This window comes from Mercenaria mercenaria, chromosome 11, assembly GCF_021730395.1.
Source record: "Mercenaria mercenaria strain notata chromosome 11, MADL_Memer_1, whole genome shotgun sequence".
Lineage (NCBI taxonomy): Eukaryota > Metazoa > Mollusca > Bivalvia > Venerida > Veneridae > Mercenaria > Mercenaria mercenaria.
In genome coordinates, this window is record NC_069371.1 from 35,749,976 (window position 1) to 35,766,908 (window position 16,933).

Sequence of the window (16,933 nt, forward strand, 5' to 3'; positions counted from 1 at the left end):
CATACCTCCCCTCATCTACAGCACATACCTCCCTTCATCTACAGTACATACCAACCCTCATCTACAGCATATACCTCCCCTCATCTACAGTACATACCACCCCTCATCTACAGCACATACCTCCCCTCATCTACAGCATATACCTCCCCTCATCTACAGCACATACCTCCCCTCATCTACAGCATATACCACCCCTCATCTACAGCAAATACCTCCCCTCATCTACAGTACATACCTCCCCTCATCTACAGCACATACCACCCCTCATCTAAAGCATATACCTCCCCTCATCTACAGCAGATACCTCCCCTCATCTACAGTACATACCTCCACTCATCTACAGCATATACCTCCCCTCATCTACAGCACATACCTCCCCTCATCTACAGCATATACCTCCCCTCATCTACAGTACATAACTTCCTTCATCTACAGTATATACCACTCCTCATCCACAACATATACCTACAACATATCTCCCCTCATCTACAGCACATACCTCCCCTCATTTACAGTACATACCTCCCCTCATTTACAATACATACCACTCCTCATCTACAGGACATACCACCCCTCATCTACAGCATATACCTCCCCTCATCTACAACATATACCTCCCCTCATCTACAGCATATACCAACCCTCATCCACAACATATACCTCCCCTCATCTACAACATATACCACCCCTCATCCACAACATATACCTCCCCTCATCTACAGTACATACCTCCCTTCAGCACACTCATTTCCTTTGTTTTAAACAGTAGAGTAAACTGGTATGCCTCAAGTTCTCTCAATTTATCATACACTGTTGTATTTATCCAAGAAGAAAGATTCATTTTATGTGCTTCCTGAAATACAAAAATTAGCATGTTTAAAGCTACCCTCCCACAGTTTGAGTGAAGTTTTTCAACATGTTCATTTCCACCAAGGTTGGCATAGAATGTATATATGACACTGAACAAGAGCTGTCACTAATGGTGACAAATGCCCCCGCAGTGCCTTGACCTTTGATCTGGTGACATTGACCTTTGACCTGGTGACCCCAAAGTAAGTAGGGGTCGTGTACTCAATAAGTACTATCAGCATGTGAAGTTTGAAGGTCCTGGGTGCAGTGGTTTGCAAGTAAAGTGCCTTCATGCGAAAAGTTAACATTGGCCCCTGAGACCTTGACCTTTGACCTGGTGACCCGAAAGTCAGTTGGGGTCGTGTACTCAATGAGTACTATCAGCATGTGAAGTTTGAAGGTCCTAGATGCAGTGGTTCGCAAGTAAAGTGCTTTCATGCAAAAAAGTTAACGTTGGCCCCTGTGACCTTGACCTTTGACCTGGTGACCCCAAAGTCAGTAGGGGTCGTGTACTCAATGAGTACTATCAGCATGTGAAGTCTGAAGGTCCTGGGTGCAGTGGTTTGTGAGTAAAGTGCCTTCATGCAAAAAGTTAACGTTGTGACTAACGAACGAATGGATGGACAGTTGAAAACTAATATGCCTCCCTTCGGGAACATAAAAATGCTAAAGTGGGTGAAAATAAAAGATAGTTATTGGTAAAAATAAAAAAGGACAAAAGGAATGTAAATTTTCTGCGTTACAGTTTACTACCTTCTGCACAATAATTTTGCTTATTTATAAGAATATCTTGCAAAAATCTTACGTCAATATGTTTGTATCACTAGTCATTTTCAAAGTATTCATTTTTTAGGATTTTCCAGAGAAATTATTCTTCGCCTAAAATGTTTGGGTTAGTTCCTTTAATACATACCTAGACATGCAGATAAATGATAACTCAGCAGACTCAAGTAAAAAACCAGGATACTATAAAATCATTTATGAGCCACACTGAGAAAACCAACATAGTGCATTTGTGACCAGCATCCGAGCAGTCTGGTCAGGATCCATACTATCCGCTTTCATTATAGTTTCAAACCCTATTGCAATTAGAGAAACTGTAAGCGAACAGCATGGATCCAGACAAGACTGCACAGATGCGAAGGCTGGTCTGGATCCATGCTTGTCACAAAAACACTACGTTGGTTTTCTCATGGTGGGGCTCATTTAATTTCATGGCTATAAAAACTGTGTGGTTTTAGCCAGAATGGCCTCTTCTTGTGGATTCATGGATTTCAACTTTTGAACATAAAATGAATGCGAAATTAATTTGTTTGGTAACAAATATTTGTGAATTTATAGAATCATACATGTAAATGAATTATAACTATCCAGAGACAAATTTTGAAAAGTTTAAGTAGACTGATTTTTTTATTTCACCATAATTATTTCATAATTATATTGATATTCAATACCCTGAAATGAGATTTATTTATCACAAGAGGGCCATGATGGCCCTGTATCGCTCATCTGAGTACCATTGCTCAAAATGATATGATCAAGTTTTGACATAGAGCACATAGGCATACACATTAAATATCATCAGGATAAACATTTTCTTGTAACAGTCCCTTTTGATCTAGTCAGGGCCAATCGCCATACCAAGTTTGAGGGTCCTAGGCTCATATGCTGCATTTTTGTACTAACATGACTATTCCTTACCCTGGAAGACTTAAATAACATTTAAAACCAATCTCATTAGATGCTGCTGAGATATATTCGTTTACATAAAATAAAGGGAGGTAATTTGCCATAAATTCAGTAAAAAGTTATGTCCGAGTCCATCTGATGGCACAAATGACATTTCAAATCAGTATCTTCATTGGTTACCGAGAAACACCCATTTTAATTTGAAAGAAAGGGAGATAATTTGACATAAAATCAGTCCATAGCTATCTACAAGTACCTTGATTGCCTAAGTCCAACTAAAGACAATAATGAAATTTCAAATGAGTTCTATAAATATTTACCGAGATACATCTATTTTTATTAAAATCAGGGGAGGTAATCATGCATTGGTATATGCATGTTGAAGGTACAGAGTACAAGCCTATACAACAATATATTAGTAAAGTATTCATATCGATAAATCTTCAATCAAGAGTTATCTAATATGACTATTTCTTACCATGGAAGACATAAATAACGTTTCAAACCAATCTCATTAGAAGCTGCTAAGGTGTATTCATTTAGATAAAAAATAAAGGGAGGTAATTTGTCATAAATTCAGTCAATATGTATCTTCACTGATTGTCCAAGTCCATCTGTTGACATAAATGAAATTTCAGATCAGTATCTTCATTAGTTAAGGAGATATACCCATTTTCATTTGAAATAAAGGGAGGTAATTTGATATAAAATCAGTCCATAGTTATCTACCCTGATTGTCTCAGTCCAACTGATCGCAGTAATGAAATTTCAAATAAGTCCTATAAGTACTTACTGATATAAATCCATTTTGATTACAATTAGGGGTGGAAATCAGATATAAAATAACTCTGGAACCTACGACTGGATCTGACAGATTCCTCATGGAATCCAAGATTTATTGTTGTTGAAGATATTTTGGAAGTTTGTATCAAATAAACCCATAAATGAAGTCTATATGGCTGCAAAAGCCAAAATAGCAAATTTTGGACTTTTAAGGGGCCATAACTCTGGAGCCCATGATGTAATCTGACCAGTTCAAGAAAGGAACCAAGATCTTATGGTGACACAAGTTTTGTGCAAGTCTGATTAAATTCAAATCAAAAATGAAGCTGCTATTGTGCAGACAAAGTCAAAATAGCTAATTCTGGCCCTTTCAGGGGACATAACTCTAGAACCCATAATGGAATCTGGCCGGTTCAAAAAAGGAACTGAGATCTTGTGGTGATACAAGTTGTGTGCAAGTTTGGTTAAATAAAATCATAAATAAAGCTGCTATTGTGCAGACAAGGTCAAAATAGCTAATTTTGGCCCTTTCAGGGGCCATAACTCTGGAACCCATAACGGAATCTGGCCAGTTCAAGAAAGGATCCAAGATCTTATGGTGATACAAGTTGTGTGCAAGATTGGTTAAAATAAAATCATAAATGAAGCGGCTAATGTGCAGACAATGTCGAAATAGCTAATTCTAGCCCTTTCAGGGGCCATAACTCCAGAACCCATAATGGATTCTGGCCAGTTCCAGAAAGGAATCAAGATCTTATGGTGATACAAGTTGTGTGCAAGTTTGGTTAAAATAAAATCATAAATAAAGCTGCTATTGTGCAGACAAGGTCAAAATAGCTAACTTTGGCCCTTGCAGGGGCCATAACTCTGGAACCCATAACGGGATCTGACCAGTTCAAGAAAGGAAGCAAGATCTTATGGTGATACAAGTTGTGTACAATTTTAGTTAAAATAAAATCATAAATGAAACCACTATCGTGTAGACAGGAAATTGTTGACGGACGCACGCACGCACAGACGACGGACGAAGGGTGATCACAAAAGCTCACCTTGTCACTATGTGACAGGTGAGCTAACAAGTCAAAACAGTTTAAATACCTGTAAGGGGAGTAGTACAATTTAGTTCACTTTTCCTACAAAAAGAATGCATGACTTAAGAAACCTCCAAATATAAAATACTGACCTCACAAACTGTAGTATCAGCAATTTTCCAGATGTTGCTAATATTCTCATGATCCCAACCGGTATTCTTGCCAAGAAACTCATAGAAGGGCTGCAAAGGTATGGGGGAAAAAATGTTATTAAACATTGATACACCAACTTCAATTATTGGCAACATATCTATTAAATAAGACAATGACATTTCAAATGCCAAAACATATGTGCATATTATGCTTTGTTGTGTCTTTTGTGTTTTGCTGGGGTTTCAACAGTATTTCTGTTGTCAGTCACTTAAAGGTGTACCACACCAAGTTTTCGTATTTGAAAATATGAACAATTATTACAAATTGTTTATGTAAACATGAAACTACCTTTATAGGTTTATGTGTACTAATGCCTTGGCGTTAGGTTCAAAATAGTACACACATAATACATGTATAGCTTTTAACAATATGCTGTTACAGCATAACTTTTATGACTATAGCTCTTAATTTATATATCTAGTAAAGTTTAATATATTTGGTGAGGATATAAGTGAAGTGAATATAATAAAACGTTTTAGTGGAAGATTGGCATTGGATATATTTAACTAATAAATGTTTCTACATGCAGCATTAACTGAAATACAACTTTTCCATATCAATCAGGCAGGGTCAGAATGACAAATAATCATGCTGTCTTCAGTCAAATGCCATAGAGAACAGAATCAATTATGCCTTTATATGGGTCTCCTAATAATGAGCTCATAAATGGATGTGTTTTGCAGTGAACAGTGTAAATGTAGAAACACCATATAACTGTATAACTTATCATCATGAACACTTTTGTAGCCAGCAAAAAACTGTTTACAGCTTCTATGTCAGAAAATTTCTGCTGACAAAGCACACAGATTGTTCTTAATGTTTATATCAGTCTGATTAAAAATAAATAATTCACAAATGCAAAGAAAGCATGAAATCTCAACCTCTCGTAATATCATTATCATTTTCTATTCCAGTTGACTTCAAACTAGCAAAGTTACTGACAAAGAGGTCTTTATAAGCAAGTGAAGACCATGCATGCACAGTGTAACCTGTGTAGAGAGAACACCACTGGGGGGTGGGGGGAGACTGTAATATATCCATAGTACCTATGCTGTTTCTCAAGAGAGATTACTTTACCAGAAAATTCATTTAATTGGAAAGAAAATATCTTTCCTTGTAGACAGGTGTTCTTTTTTCAGAGATGTCATACCTGAGGTTATACCATACCTTATTTCTGATCTCCTCCTCTGTTACAGCGTGTGAAGAAAGTGTTTGTGTCAATAGGTCATTGTATCGTGGACAGTTTTCTCCCATATTCAACATCTGAAATGTTAGGAATATATGGTTACGAGTTGGACACTTTTGTATACAAAAGTTTGACAGAAAATTTACATATATATATATAATTTATATATATTCAAATACCCCTAATGAAGACCTCATCTATACAGGGTGGCTAACCCAAGTGACTTCTAGATATTGCAATAAAAAGTACAGTTTTACCTATTATAAGAGACTACCTTTCAGAACAGATCATATTTATCGATCTCTAAGGTGGGGGGGGGGGGGGGGTCTTCACTGATGGGTTCAAATGTAGTTCTGATCAAACTATTCTTTGGATTTCACAGTTCATTCATGACCGTTGACCAACATTACTACATGGTGACTTATTACTACTAACATTTGTGCCAGGTCATTTGAAAACACTTCAAGGAGATAAAAAGATACCGAGCTGACAAGACACCAAACAATACATATCCATCAGATTTTCCGGAGACAAAATTAAAGGACTTTTCAAATTTTTGTCTGTCTGCTATTGGTCTTTCCTGTACAGTCTTTGTATGTTTACTGTTGTATTTACAATTCTGCAAAATAACTATTATTCAAGGTGGACATTTTTTTGGAAATTTCAGAATTACTCCACTCCACAAAATTTAATTGTACAAACAAAATTTCCTAAAGAATTTAAAATCAATGTATTCATGTCTACATGTACATGAAAAAAAATATAATTGCTGAAACCACAAAATTTCATATGCAAGAGAAAAACAATTACGACTGAAAAGGAATTAACCTTTACCCTGCTAATTTCTAAAATGGACTGGTCCATCATTCAGTTCTGGCAGTACCACTTCTTATTCAAAGGGATGTTGACTGAAAATTTACTGACTGAATAGCAAACAGTGCAGACCATGATCAGCCTCTACAGATGTGCATGCTGATCTTGGTCTTCACTGGTCGCAAAGGCATGATCACTTGCCAGTAGCTGGCTAAAGGCTAAGATGGTTTCACAGTTCCTTATCTAACATTCTGCAATAGCATAATTATTTGATACATGTATATTGTATCGTTGAATTTGAAATAGCAATCAATACTTGAAATTTACAGTCATATTATCATTAAGAAAGAATTTTTTAAAATTAATTTGAAGAGAAACTCTGGGGAAAGCTAATTAATAAATGCCATATATGCTAATTTACTGTCTATATACAATACATGTATATGTCTGCATGCAACAATTAATTTAAAACAAAAGGGCCCTAGATCTCTCACTTTCACGAATGACTTGAACAGTTTTGGTAGATACATGTAGTAACACATGGAAAATATCTGTGCAAGTATTTTGAAATAGGGCCAGTGTTTTCTGACAGTTAAGATTTTAAAAGTTTCCAGTAAATAACTAGAACTGCGTCCACTGGACATAGACGTCCCCACATAATTTGGACAGTACCATTAACTATTAAAAGGGGTGCTTACCAAAAAAATACTGACTGAATGGCGAACAGTGCAGATCACGATGGTCAATTTCAGATCAAGGTTCTTCACCTATGCAACTTTGAACCCATTCCTTCAAAGAGTATGACAAGTTGAACACACAAAATTTCTTCACTATATACTCTATTATAGTGAAATTACATAGGGCCATAACACAGGTCAAAATGGTCACAGTCCATCCTTTACAGTCATATTCAGATAAGGTTGTGCATCTGAGCAACTTTGAATCCATTCCTTCAAAAGTGTATGCGGAGTTGAACACACCAAAATCTTTCACTATGGCCTATTTTGTGAAATTAAGACAGGGCCATAATTCTAGAAAAAAAAGCCACAGGAAAGTGTTTATTACTTATGGTCATCTTCACATCAAGGTTCTTCATCTGTGAAACTTTCAAGCATATCCTTTCAATAGTTTTTGAGGAGTTGGACACACAAGATTTTTCTCCATATTCCATATAGCAAAACTATCAAAGGGCTGTAACTGTGGTAAAACTAGACACAGCAAAGTACCTTCCTTCACGGTCATCTGCACATCAAGCTTGTTAACAATAACATGAAGCAATTTGTAAAAGGATCACTTAAGGCACATTGTGTGAAGTTACAGTCGAGTCCGTTTAATACGAACTCGCTTGATACGAATTTTCGGATTAAACGAACAAAGTCCGAATTCCCCGGCCGAGTCCTTCTATTTTCTTTGTAAAATTATTTCGGTAATAGCGAACTCGCTTGATACGAATAATCGGTAGATACGAACACATTTTTGAAGTCCCAATAAGCTTAAATATTATACTTTTCCATCTTCTGATACAAATTAATTTTAGAAGTCGGGGCCGTTATAAAATGTGTTGAAAATAATAATATGGTCAAGCTTGTGCCGCTCAGTAATTGGACAATGGAGTAGTTCACACCTATTCACAAACAAACACTCGGTCCTTTGTGTATCATGTCAATATAAAATAATTTAATCAGTTAACAAGTCAAGATTTAAAGAGGTGTAAATAATTTTAAACACATTATTGACGTTCTAGTGTCGATACAGGTAGGCTGTGTCTTCCAAAATATACAAACTTTTATACCTCTTAGAATGCTTGTTATATAGTACAAGCTTCAACCATCGTTTATATGACTGAAAAATTGTTGAGAACGACGTAAAACCCGAACACACACACACACACACAAGCTTCAATGTTGGCGGTGGATATAATTTGGCGCTCTTGACCTCGACCGCACATTAAAATTTAAATTAATACAGTTTTACCTGTTTAAGTATGACTTTTCTTGAGTAATTTCAATGTTATCTGAATGAATTAACTTAATCAGTTTAAAACTATTAACTACTTTCATGTATCATAATATTGGAATCTATTCGCCGATGATACCGGTGATACTGCCCAAATTGCTCGGACAAATTATCTGGTCATACATTCATTAATACGAATTTTGTTTGATACGAACATATTTCTTAGGTCCGGATGAGTTCGTATAAAGCGAGTTTGACTGTATTTTGAAATTGAGAATATTTTTAAAAGTTAGGGTTTTTAAAAGTTTCCTTACAGCTTTATAGAGTAAAGTAGTCCTGCCCTAGTAGGTATGACAGTACTATGCTTTTACAGATAAATCAACATGGCTTGAAGTAATCTGTTAAAGGGTCATCAAATTTAAAGTCAGGCTGGCGGTTTGATAAGAGATTTTCCAAGTTTTCCATACAGCCATACAAGAAAAACTAGGACAAGGATTGGCAAATGACATACAGGTAAGCAACCCTAAAACTTACATTATCCTCTGGTTTCGGTTTAGTGAATACTGGTATTGGCTGCCAATTGATGTTCGGGTTGAATTTCTGCATTTCATTTGGAGGATAAAGCCCAGCCAGGTTAGAATAAGCACTCATCAGACAGCGATCTTCGTCTGAACTTTGAACTGTGATCTGAAAGAGAATTTTATATATGTTATTATGTAAAGTTACTGTGTTATTTTTAACTTGTACCTGGTGTTTGTATAATTTTATGTTCATGGACATGCCCAAGCTACAAGATGAATAAATCTGGTATTTGCCATAGACTACGACTACATTAAGCACCAAACTGATGACAGAACATGTGGCCAGTAAGTTTTTGATTGTATTTCTTCGCATTACTGATTTTTAATTGAAGTTTTCGTATCTGACAAATGCTGAAACAGCATAGCCTGAAATAAGGTTTTCAGTGAGCTTGTGAAAATGTATCTATCATTGATTAAGGCCTGCAAATTTCGCCATAAAGCTCTACTTGCCTCCTCTCTCCTGTATGTATTGTTCATAAAGCCAGAATCCATGTAACGTGTCTTCAACCATTGTCCTAGGCCATACTGCTCTTGCATTCCTTTCTGAAAATACAGTTATTATATGAACCATAAAATATTGATTTGTTTCCTGTCTAAGTTCTAACCATTTTTGTGGGTAAAGTATGCTTTTTTTGCCTTTAAGTCACAACAATACTACTCAATTAAGTAAACAGACACAGCTGCCTTAGGTCATCCTTCAATGGAAACAAAAAGGTCTATATTGTTAGCCTGTTCCATTTGAACTTTGTTTGAGCTGATACTAATATGATAAAAAAATTATGTTTTATATGAAGATGCATCAAAGCATTTCTTTTAATCGGAGCTGTTTTTGCAGCAAAATCCTTACTAAAGGGAAGAAGATTTTCGAACTTTTCTGTACAGCCATTACAGGGGAAATTAGTCCAGCCCCCAAGTGGCCACATTTTTTAAAGAAACAAAATGATTTGAAAGACTTTTGTGGATGGTTACCAAATGAACATTGGTGCAACATTATTTCTACATCTAAATCGAGCCAACAGTTTTGAAGAAGACTTTTCCAGCTTTTCCTTTTCATTGCCATGGCAACCAGATTTCTGCATGAATGACCTAGATTTGAAGGAATCTTAAAGGGGTCCGACCAAAAAACAGTCCTGTGAAGTTTGCATGAAATTGGCTCGGTGGTTTAAGATATTCTTAAAAGAAATTCTGGAAGATGGATGGACACTTTGGACAGACAACAGATATTCAGTGACCTCTGTGCTCAGGTGAGCTAAAACTAAATACAGTAAACTGCAAGACTGGAACATTAGATTCATATTCTATGGTCAAGGGCCATAATTCCGAAGAGCCTAGGCCGATTTGGCTAGTTATCGAACTTGGCTGAGGACTTATTGGCAAACACATTTTGTTAAAGTTTGGTGAAGATCGGATGAGAAATGTTCGACTTAGAGTGCGGACAAGGATGAATGGTTTTTGGAGCAAGTTTTAGAATGAACGTTTCAGCATTTTTATGAGTCTCGGTGATTAGAATGAATGGTTCAGTAATTATGGTTAAAGGCCATAATTCCGAACAGGCTAGGCCGATTCGGCTAGTTATCGAACCTGGCCGAGGACTTACTGGCAAACACATTTTGTTCAAGTTTGGTGAAGATCGGATGAGAAATGTTCGACTTAAGAGTGCGGACAAGCTTTGTGACTGACTGACAGACAGACACTGACACACACACACATAGACAGGAGTAAATCAATATGTCTCCCACACCACTGTGTGGTGGGAGACATAATTATACCAAGGGGATGACCTTTGGTGTAATTTCTGATTGTAAATATCATGCTTTATCTTTTAAAACCTGTACACTATGGGGAATCACATGATAAAAATAATCTCTAAACAAAAGTTATATTTTGAAAAACATGAATTAATTTCCTACCAGGAAAAGATATGAAATATAAACATAGCCTAACATATGACTAATAAAAGTTGTTAAAATTATTATGTAAGTTGACAATAATGATAGATATCCTGTAATAACAAACACAAGGAAAATAAAAAGTGTCAGTTTCTTGAAGTGTTCCAGATTAAATCAGAAAGTAATTGTGACTGAAATCCATATGATAGGCTATATTTTAGATTTACAGCAAAAGTTGCTTCAATTTTATCCCATATTATTCATGAATTTATTTTGGTAATGGTCTAGAGATTATTTTGATCATGTGATTCCCCACAGTGCTGTAAATATCTACATTTGTACCTTTATCAAAGTTTATGCATGATTGTTATTTCACATGTCTTGGAAATGTTCACACATATTTGATAATGGTTTAAACTTGTGTTTCAAGTTTTACTAGTAGACATTTAAATGAATTACAAATTACACTCTAGTAAAACTTTTAAAAACTCTTCTGAAGCATTTTCCAGGTTGCTGAGATAGAGATCTAGGCCTAGATAATTCTTGACAGACCTTGCAGAAATATTCCAATTCTTCCTTTGTCATATTTAAATCATTGTATAATATTATTCTTGTTTTTTTATAAGGATTGATTACACAGCTTCAACTGAATTTAAAAAAAAATTTGGTCGCGAAAATGCGTGTTTGATTTAAATGGTATAAGGTCTTACTATCAACAAATTTTCAGTAGTGGTCAATAAATGTTATTCTGAAAGGCTTTTACTTATAAAAAACATGCAGTAAACCAGCCAAATCATACTTCGTTTTTCCGAGATGCAAACATCAATGTTATTTAAAATAGTGACAGGTTAGTTTTTTTTTTTTTAAATTTGTTAGACTTTTTCAGCAAAAACTGCCCCCAATTATGCAAAAATTTCAATTTGGATTTTTTCTTTGGATTGGGCTTTTTTGTTTTAAATTGGGCAAAACGAAGTCTAATTATGATCGGGTCCGATGATGACTTAATAGACGAGTTTCTCTGGCTAAAAACAATTGTTGAGATCAGTCAAATTATCACATTTATAATAAACAGTGGTACTGTACCTGTTTGTTATGAAAATTTGGTCGAGGTCTTTTAAGCAAACAAAAAAGATAATTAAATTATTAGACACAATTTGATTTATTAAAAGTTTTTTGAAATCTTTGTTGTAAATAAATCATCGGCAATTAATTATCAGCAGACTTCCATTTTGCAGTTTGCTATGATTACAGACCCCTCTTCAATTGCTGTGTGTTAAGATTCGCTTGGTCGTCATACTGTATACATGTACATGTCTCCGGCAAATACACAGTACCTTAAGTAGCCGTCGGTGTATATCATATTTGCGTATCAATTGACATTTATCTGGAGGTTAAGATGACTGACGGCAGTTTGGTTAGAAATAATTAATTGCACAATAATCTAAAGGCGATGAAGAAAGGCAAAAGGGTGACAATTATTATTTGGGCAGACGGGGGACACCAAAAGAAGGCAGGGAGCTGCGCTCTTCTATTCCACTCTAGAAAAATCCATTTTATGTAACAATTTTCAACAGTATTTACCTTTGAAAGCCATCCAAGTCCCTGCGGCCACTTATCAACTTGGTTTATGTCTGTTGGGTAAATTACAATGGGACTTCGATCACCATGACGATACACCTACAAAAAGAGAGTAAATGTTTTAAACACACTGTGTGATACAGTCTTTAAAAATTATGATAACCTTTGATAAACAATTTAGTTACAAAAAAGTTACATTAACAAAACTGAATAACTCTTAAACAAGACTCTCAGTCTGTGTCCTTCAGGAATCATGAACATAAATAATACTGATAAAAGCAAACTGACTAATAACCAGTTTCAAACAGAAGCCACCAAAATATCACTACTTCTTCTCAAACAAATACCTAGCCATATAGTTACCATACAATCAAGATGGCAACCATAAAGTAATATTTTTATCTTTTAAACTTTTTTTCACCTCCTAACATGCTAATACTGAGTGCAAAAGACCATTCTTAGCCATTTACAGGTAATGGATACAAGGATACAATGTAAGCACAAGTCAAAGGCATCTGATGTCATCTTGGAATCATCCATTTTCATTACAAAAAGCCTCTATGCCAGTGTGTGTTCAAGCATCTTCAAGTCAATTTATTGTGAAATACAAGTTATTAACATCAAGCCAATAAGGAACAATAATTCATACATGTATAGAGTATAAACCAGTGTAGTGAATATTTAATAATGTTGATACATGTATGCATGATCTAAAAAGCGACTTGTGCCAAATAATCAGTGAAATCATGTAATGAAATAGTCACTGGTCACATGATTTTTAGCTGCAAGTTGCAACTTGCAGAAGCTGTCAGAAGTTTAGGTTTGCAAATGCTTCCTTTCATTTATTTTTACATGACTGTATCTTTTTCTTGCATTTTGTAAATGCATAATTTTTGGCGTATCTGGATTTATTTTTGGGTCCTGAACTGTCTATAAATGTTTTTTTATAATATATAGCATCATTACTGACCAAACAAATGCGCCGAATGCCTATGGTATGTCCTGGGGACATGGGCATTTGAGCTGTGTTAAGGATCATGCAAAGCGTTTCAGACCACCCCTAGCATTAATTTTCATTTTGGAAAATATACTTGACAGACCCATAATATTTAAAACATGCAAGTAAGACCTACACCTTTCAGGTAGTATGTATGGGCTCTGGGAGTCTTTTAATCGAAACAGAAGGAAGGGGTTCATCATGCAGACAAGATGAACTATACCCCATTTTTTGGGTAGCAGACCAAAACAGACTGGCATTTCACTTGGAACAAAGAGCTATAAAAATAAATAGATCGGCAACTTGAAAGGCATATAGAGCAAATCTCGCCAACATCCTGTGACAACTGAATGAGATCTCGTTTACCGGAAGTGATGCATACTCCACTCGCCATTTTGTATGCGAAAGCAATTATTCATCGGTAAATTAATTATCACCGTATGACTACGCTTCTTTTGATGGTAAGAAATATGTACTTTGTGTCTTAAGACTATTTCAAATTAAACTTATGTTGTTTTAGAAGCTAACATGTGTTTTAAAAGTAGTTTTAAAGGTACAAATTGTAACTCCATGCTCGCCCACGTTTGTTTTTACTAAGATAACGCCGTTTCACGTTCTGACACAAGATCATGCAAGATTACCGGCAGTTGCCATTCTGTGTATTTTATACTTCTTTGCTTGGAACTATTCAACCCCCTACATTCTTTTCATTTTTTCGTTACTTTCAAGAAATACAGGTGTAGGAATAAATGATGTTCTTAAAGGTACGTAAATACGACCTGAAGTTGTTGGCTTTTTTTATGAAACAAAGAAGGATTTCAATTACAGTGATTTAGGGTATAGCGGATAGCTAACTATTTATTCCTGCATTCCAATTCAAAACAAGAGCACCGCCTTGCAGGTGCTGACGCTCATCTGATTTTTTTTGTATAATAGAAATATTGTCCTACCCATGATTTTCTAAGTCTAAAAAGGGCCATCATTCTTGCAAAAAGCAGGATAGAGTTATGTTTCTTGATGTACAGTGTCCACTTATGATGGTGAAAAACTGTTGCAAGTTTTAAAGCAATAGCTTTGATAGTTTATGAGAAAAGTATACTTAAACATAATACTCAACCAAGAAAATGATTTTCTAAGTCCAAAAGGGGCAATAATTATTGCAAAAAGCAGGATGGAGTTATGTTGCTTGCTGTACAGGGTCAGCTTATGATGGTGAACAAGTGTTGCAAGTTTCAAAGCAATAGCTTTGATAGTTTAAGAGAAAAAGTTCACCTAAACATAAAACTTAACCAAGAAATCTGATATTTTCTAAGTCCAAAAGGGGCCATAAATCTTGCAAAAAGCAGGATGGAGTTATGTTTCTTGATGTACAGGGTCAGCTTATGATGGTGAACAAGTGTCGCAAGTTTTAAAGCAAAAGCTTTGATAGTTTAGGATAAAAGCTGACCTAAACATAAAACTTAACCAAGAAAACTGATTTTCTAAGTCCAAAAGGGGCAATAATTCTTGCAAAAAGCAAGATGGAGTTATGTTTCTTGATGTACATGGTCTGCTTATGATGGTAAACAAGTATTCTAAGTTTCAAAGCAATAGCTTTGATAGTTTAGGAGAAAAGTTGACCTAAACATAAAACTTAACCAAGAAATCTGATATTTTCTAAGTCCAAAAGGGGCCATAAATCTTGCAAAAAGCAAGATGGAGTTATGTTTCTTGCTATACAGGGTCAGCTTATGATGGTGAACAAGTGTTCCAAGTTTCAAAGCAATAGCTTTGATAGTTTAGGAGAAAAGCTGACCTAAACATAAAACTTAACCAGGCGACGCCGACGCCGACACCGACGCCGACAACCGCTCAAGTGATGACAATAACTCATCATTTTTTTTCAAAAAATCAGATGAGCTAAAAATGAAAATAGTAGTCTTTTATCAGTATATCAGGCAGAAAACATCTATTCTTCTTAAAACATTCAGCATTCATAACTTTATCATGACATCACAGTACATTAGGGGTTCTAATTGACCAATCAGACAGCTGCATTTTCGAGTACCTGCCAGTTTCCACTTGGGTATAACAAAGTATATTTACAATGAACATATAGTGACTTTAGAAATAAATATCACACTATTTTAGAAATCAAATTAAGATTTCTCACTGCACATGCCCCAGATGATGCTACAAACAACAAAACTTTGAAGTTTCATTGAAATATTATATCAATTTAATACTTTTATTTTAGTTGAAAGTTTGGGATTTTACACAGGGAGTCTATGATAAAGTCCGAGTAAAATGTAATCATTACCCAAGTGAAATTAGTATCATTCCGCAATGTTTTGGACATGTTAAAATTATGAATTTCATAGAAATTCATGTGTTTTTTTCTCTCCAAGCCATTGTTTACATATGAGCTGATTTAGGATGTACAGGATAGTTTTGGTCATTTTTTCCATTATTAGTTTAAAATCCACATTTTAACAAACTTTCCAAGATTTCTTTACTATAAATCAGAATAATAATGAATTCTCTTTTCAAAAACATTCAGCTTTTTAAATTTCTATCAAATACTTTTCATTCACTGACGTTTTTTACATATACACTGATTCAGTCTGTAGGGGATAGCTTTATTTTACATTTGATGACATATGAAAAATAACACAACCAGCAAATATTTAAAATGTATGTCAGAATGTCTGTTTGCATGCCAGTAAAAGAATGTTATGAAAATTTATACAATAATGCAAGTCTAAATATAAAATTTATCAATCTATCCTCTATAACCTAAAATCCGCTATACCCTAAAGCACTGTATTACTGACCTTCAGCCTATTACCGGGTCGCGAAAATCAGTGACAATTACAAATAAATGATCAGCTGAATATTTCTCGGTAATAAATTCTGAAATATTAAAAAACACTTACCAAGTTTACAAGCCTGAGAGTACTGTCTGTATAAACAAACGAAACCGAAGAAATTAAAAGTAGAATTTGGAAAAAATCCATCCTGATCCTAACCGGTGCTGTAAATTCCACACAATTGTGATCACGAGAAGGTGTTCCAACTGCGTAGTCAAACAAGTATCTGTTATTGAGGTATTTTTGTTGAGTAACTTGAAACAGTGCGCAAGAGACCGAAGTTTTTAATTGATATTTCATCGAAATAGATAAACTCTGCAACCTAAAAGTCTTTGTAGGTTACACATTTTCAGGCTACAACTGCTGTTAACAGCAAGGTCACAGACTCCTACTGTACAAGCCCCACCACCACTTTTTTGCTTAAGTTTTGATTACAAGTCTTGAATATAAAAATTATATTTTGGGTAGAATGCACTTTAGCTGTCCCAGGAAGTTTACATTGCGCATGCAGCAAGTTGG

General features: G+C 35.2%; 1 protein-coding gene across 1 annotated transcript in view; it reads right to left on the reverse strand.

The window, feature by feature from the left end:
• Positions 1-16,615, reverse strand: part of LOC123531243 (lysosomal acid phosphatase-like) — a 28,574-nt gene extending 11,959 nt beyond the window's left edge. Inside the window, exons 1-7 of the mRNA XM_045312047.2 lie at positions 16,481-16,615; positions 12,572-12,667; positions 9,552-9,644; positions 9,055-9,207; positions 5,733-5,828; positions 4,505-4,594; positions 730-853 (exon numbers count right to left, since the gene is read on the reverse strand). Of these exons, the coding sequence (XP_045167982.2) occupies positions 730-853; positions 4,505-4,594; positions 5,733-5,828; positions 9,055-9,207; positions 9,552-9,644; positions 12,572-12,667; positions 16,481-16,561 (733 nt within the window). The 5' untranslated portion in view covers positions 16,562-16,615. The remainder of the gene's footprint in view (positions 1-729; positions 854-4,504; positions 4,595-5,732; positions 5,829-9,054; positions 9,208-9,551; positions 9,645-12,571; positions 12,668-16,480) is intronic.
• Between the last annotated feature and the right edge of the window lie 318 nt (positions 16,616-16,933).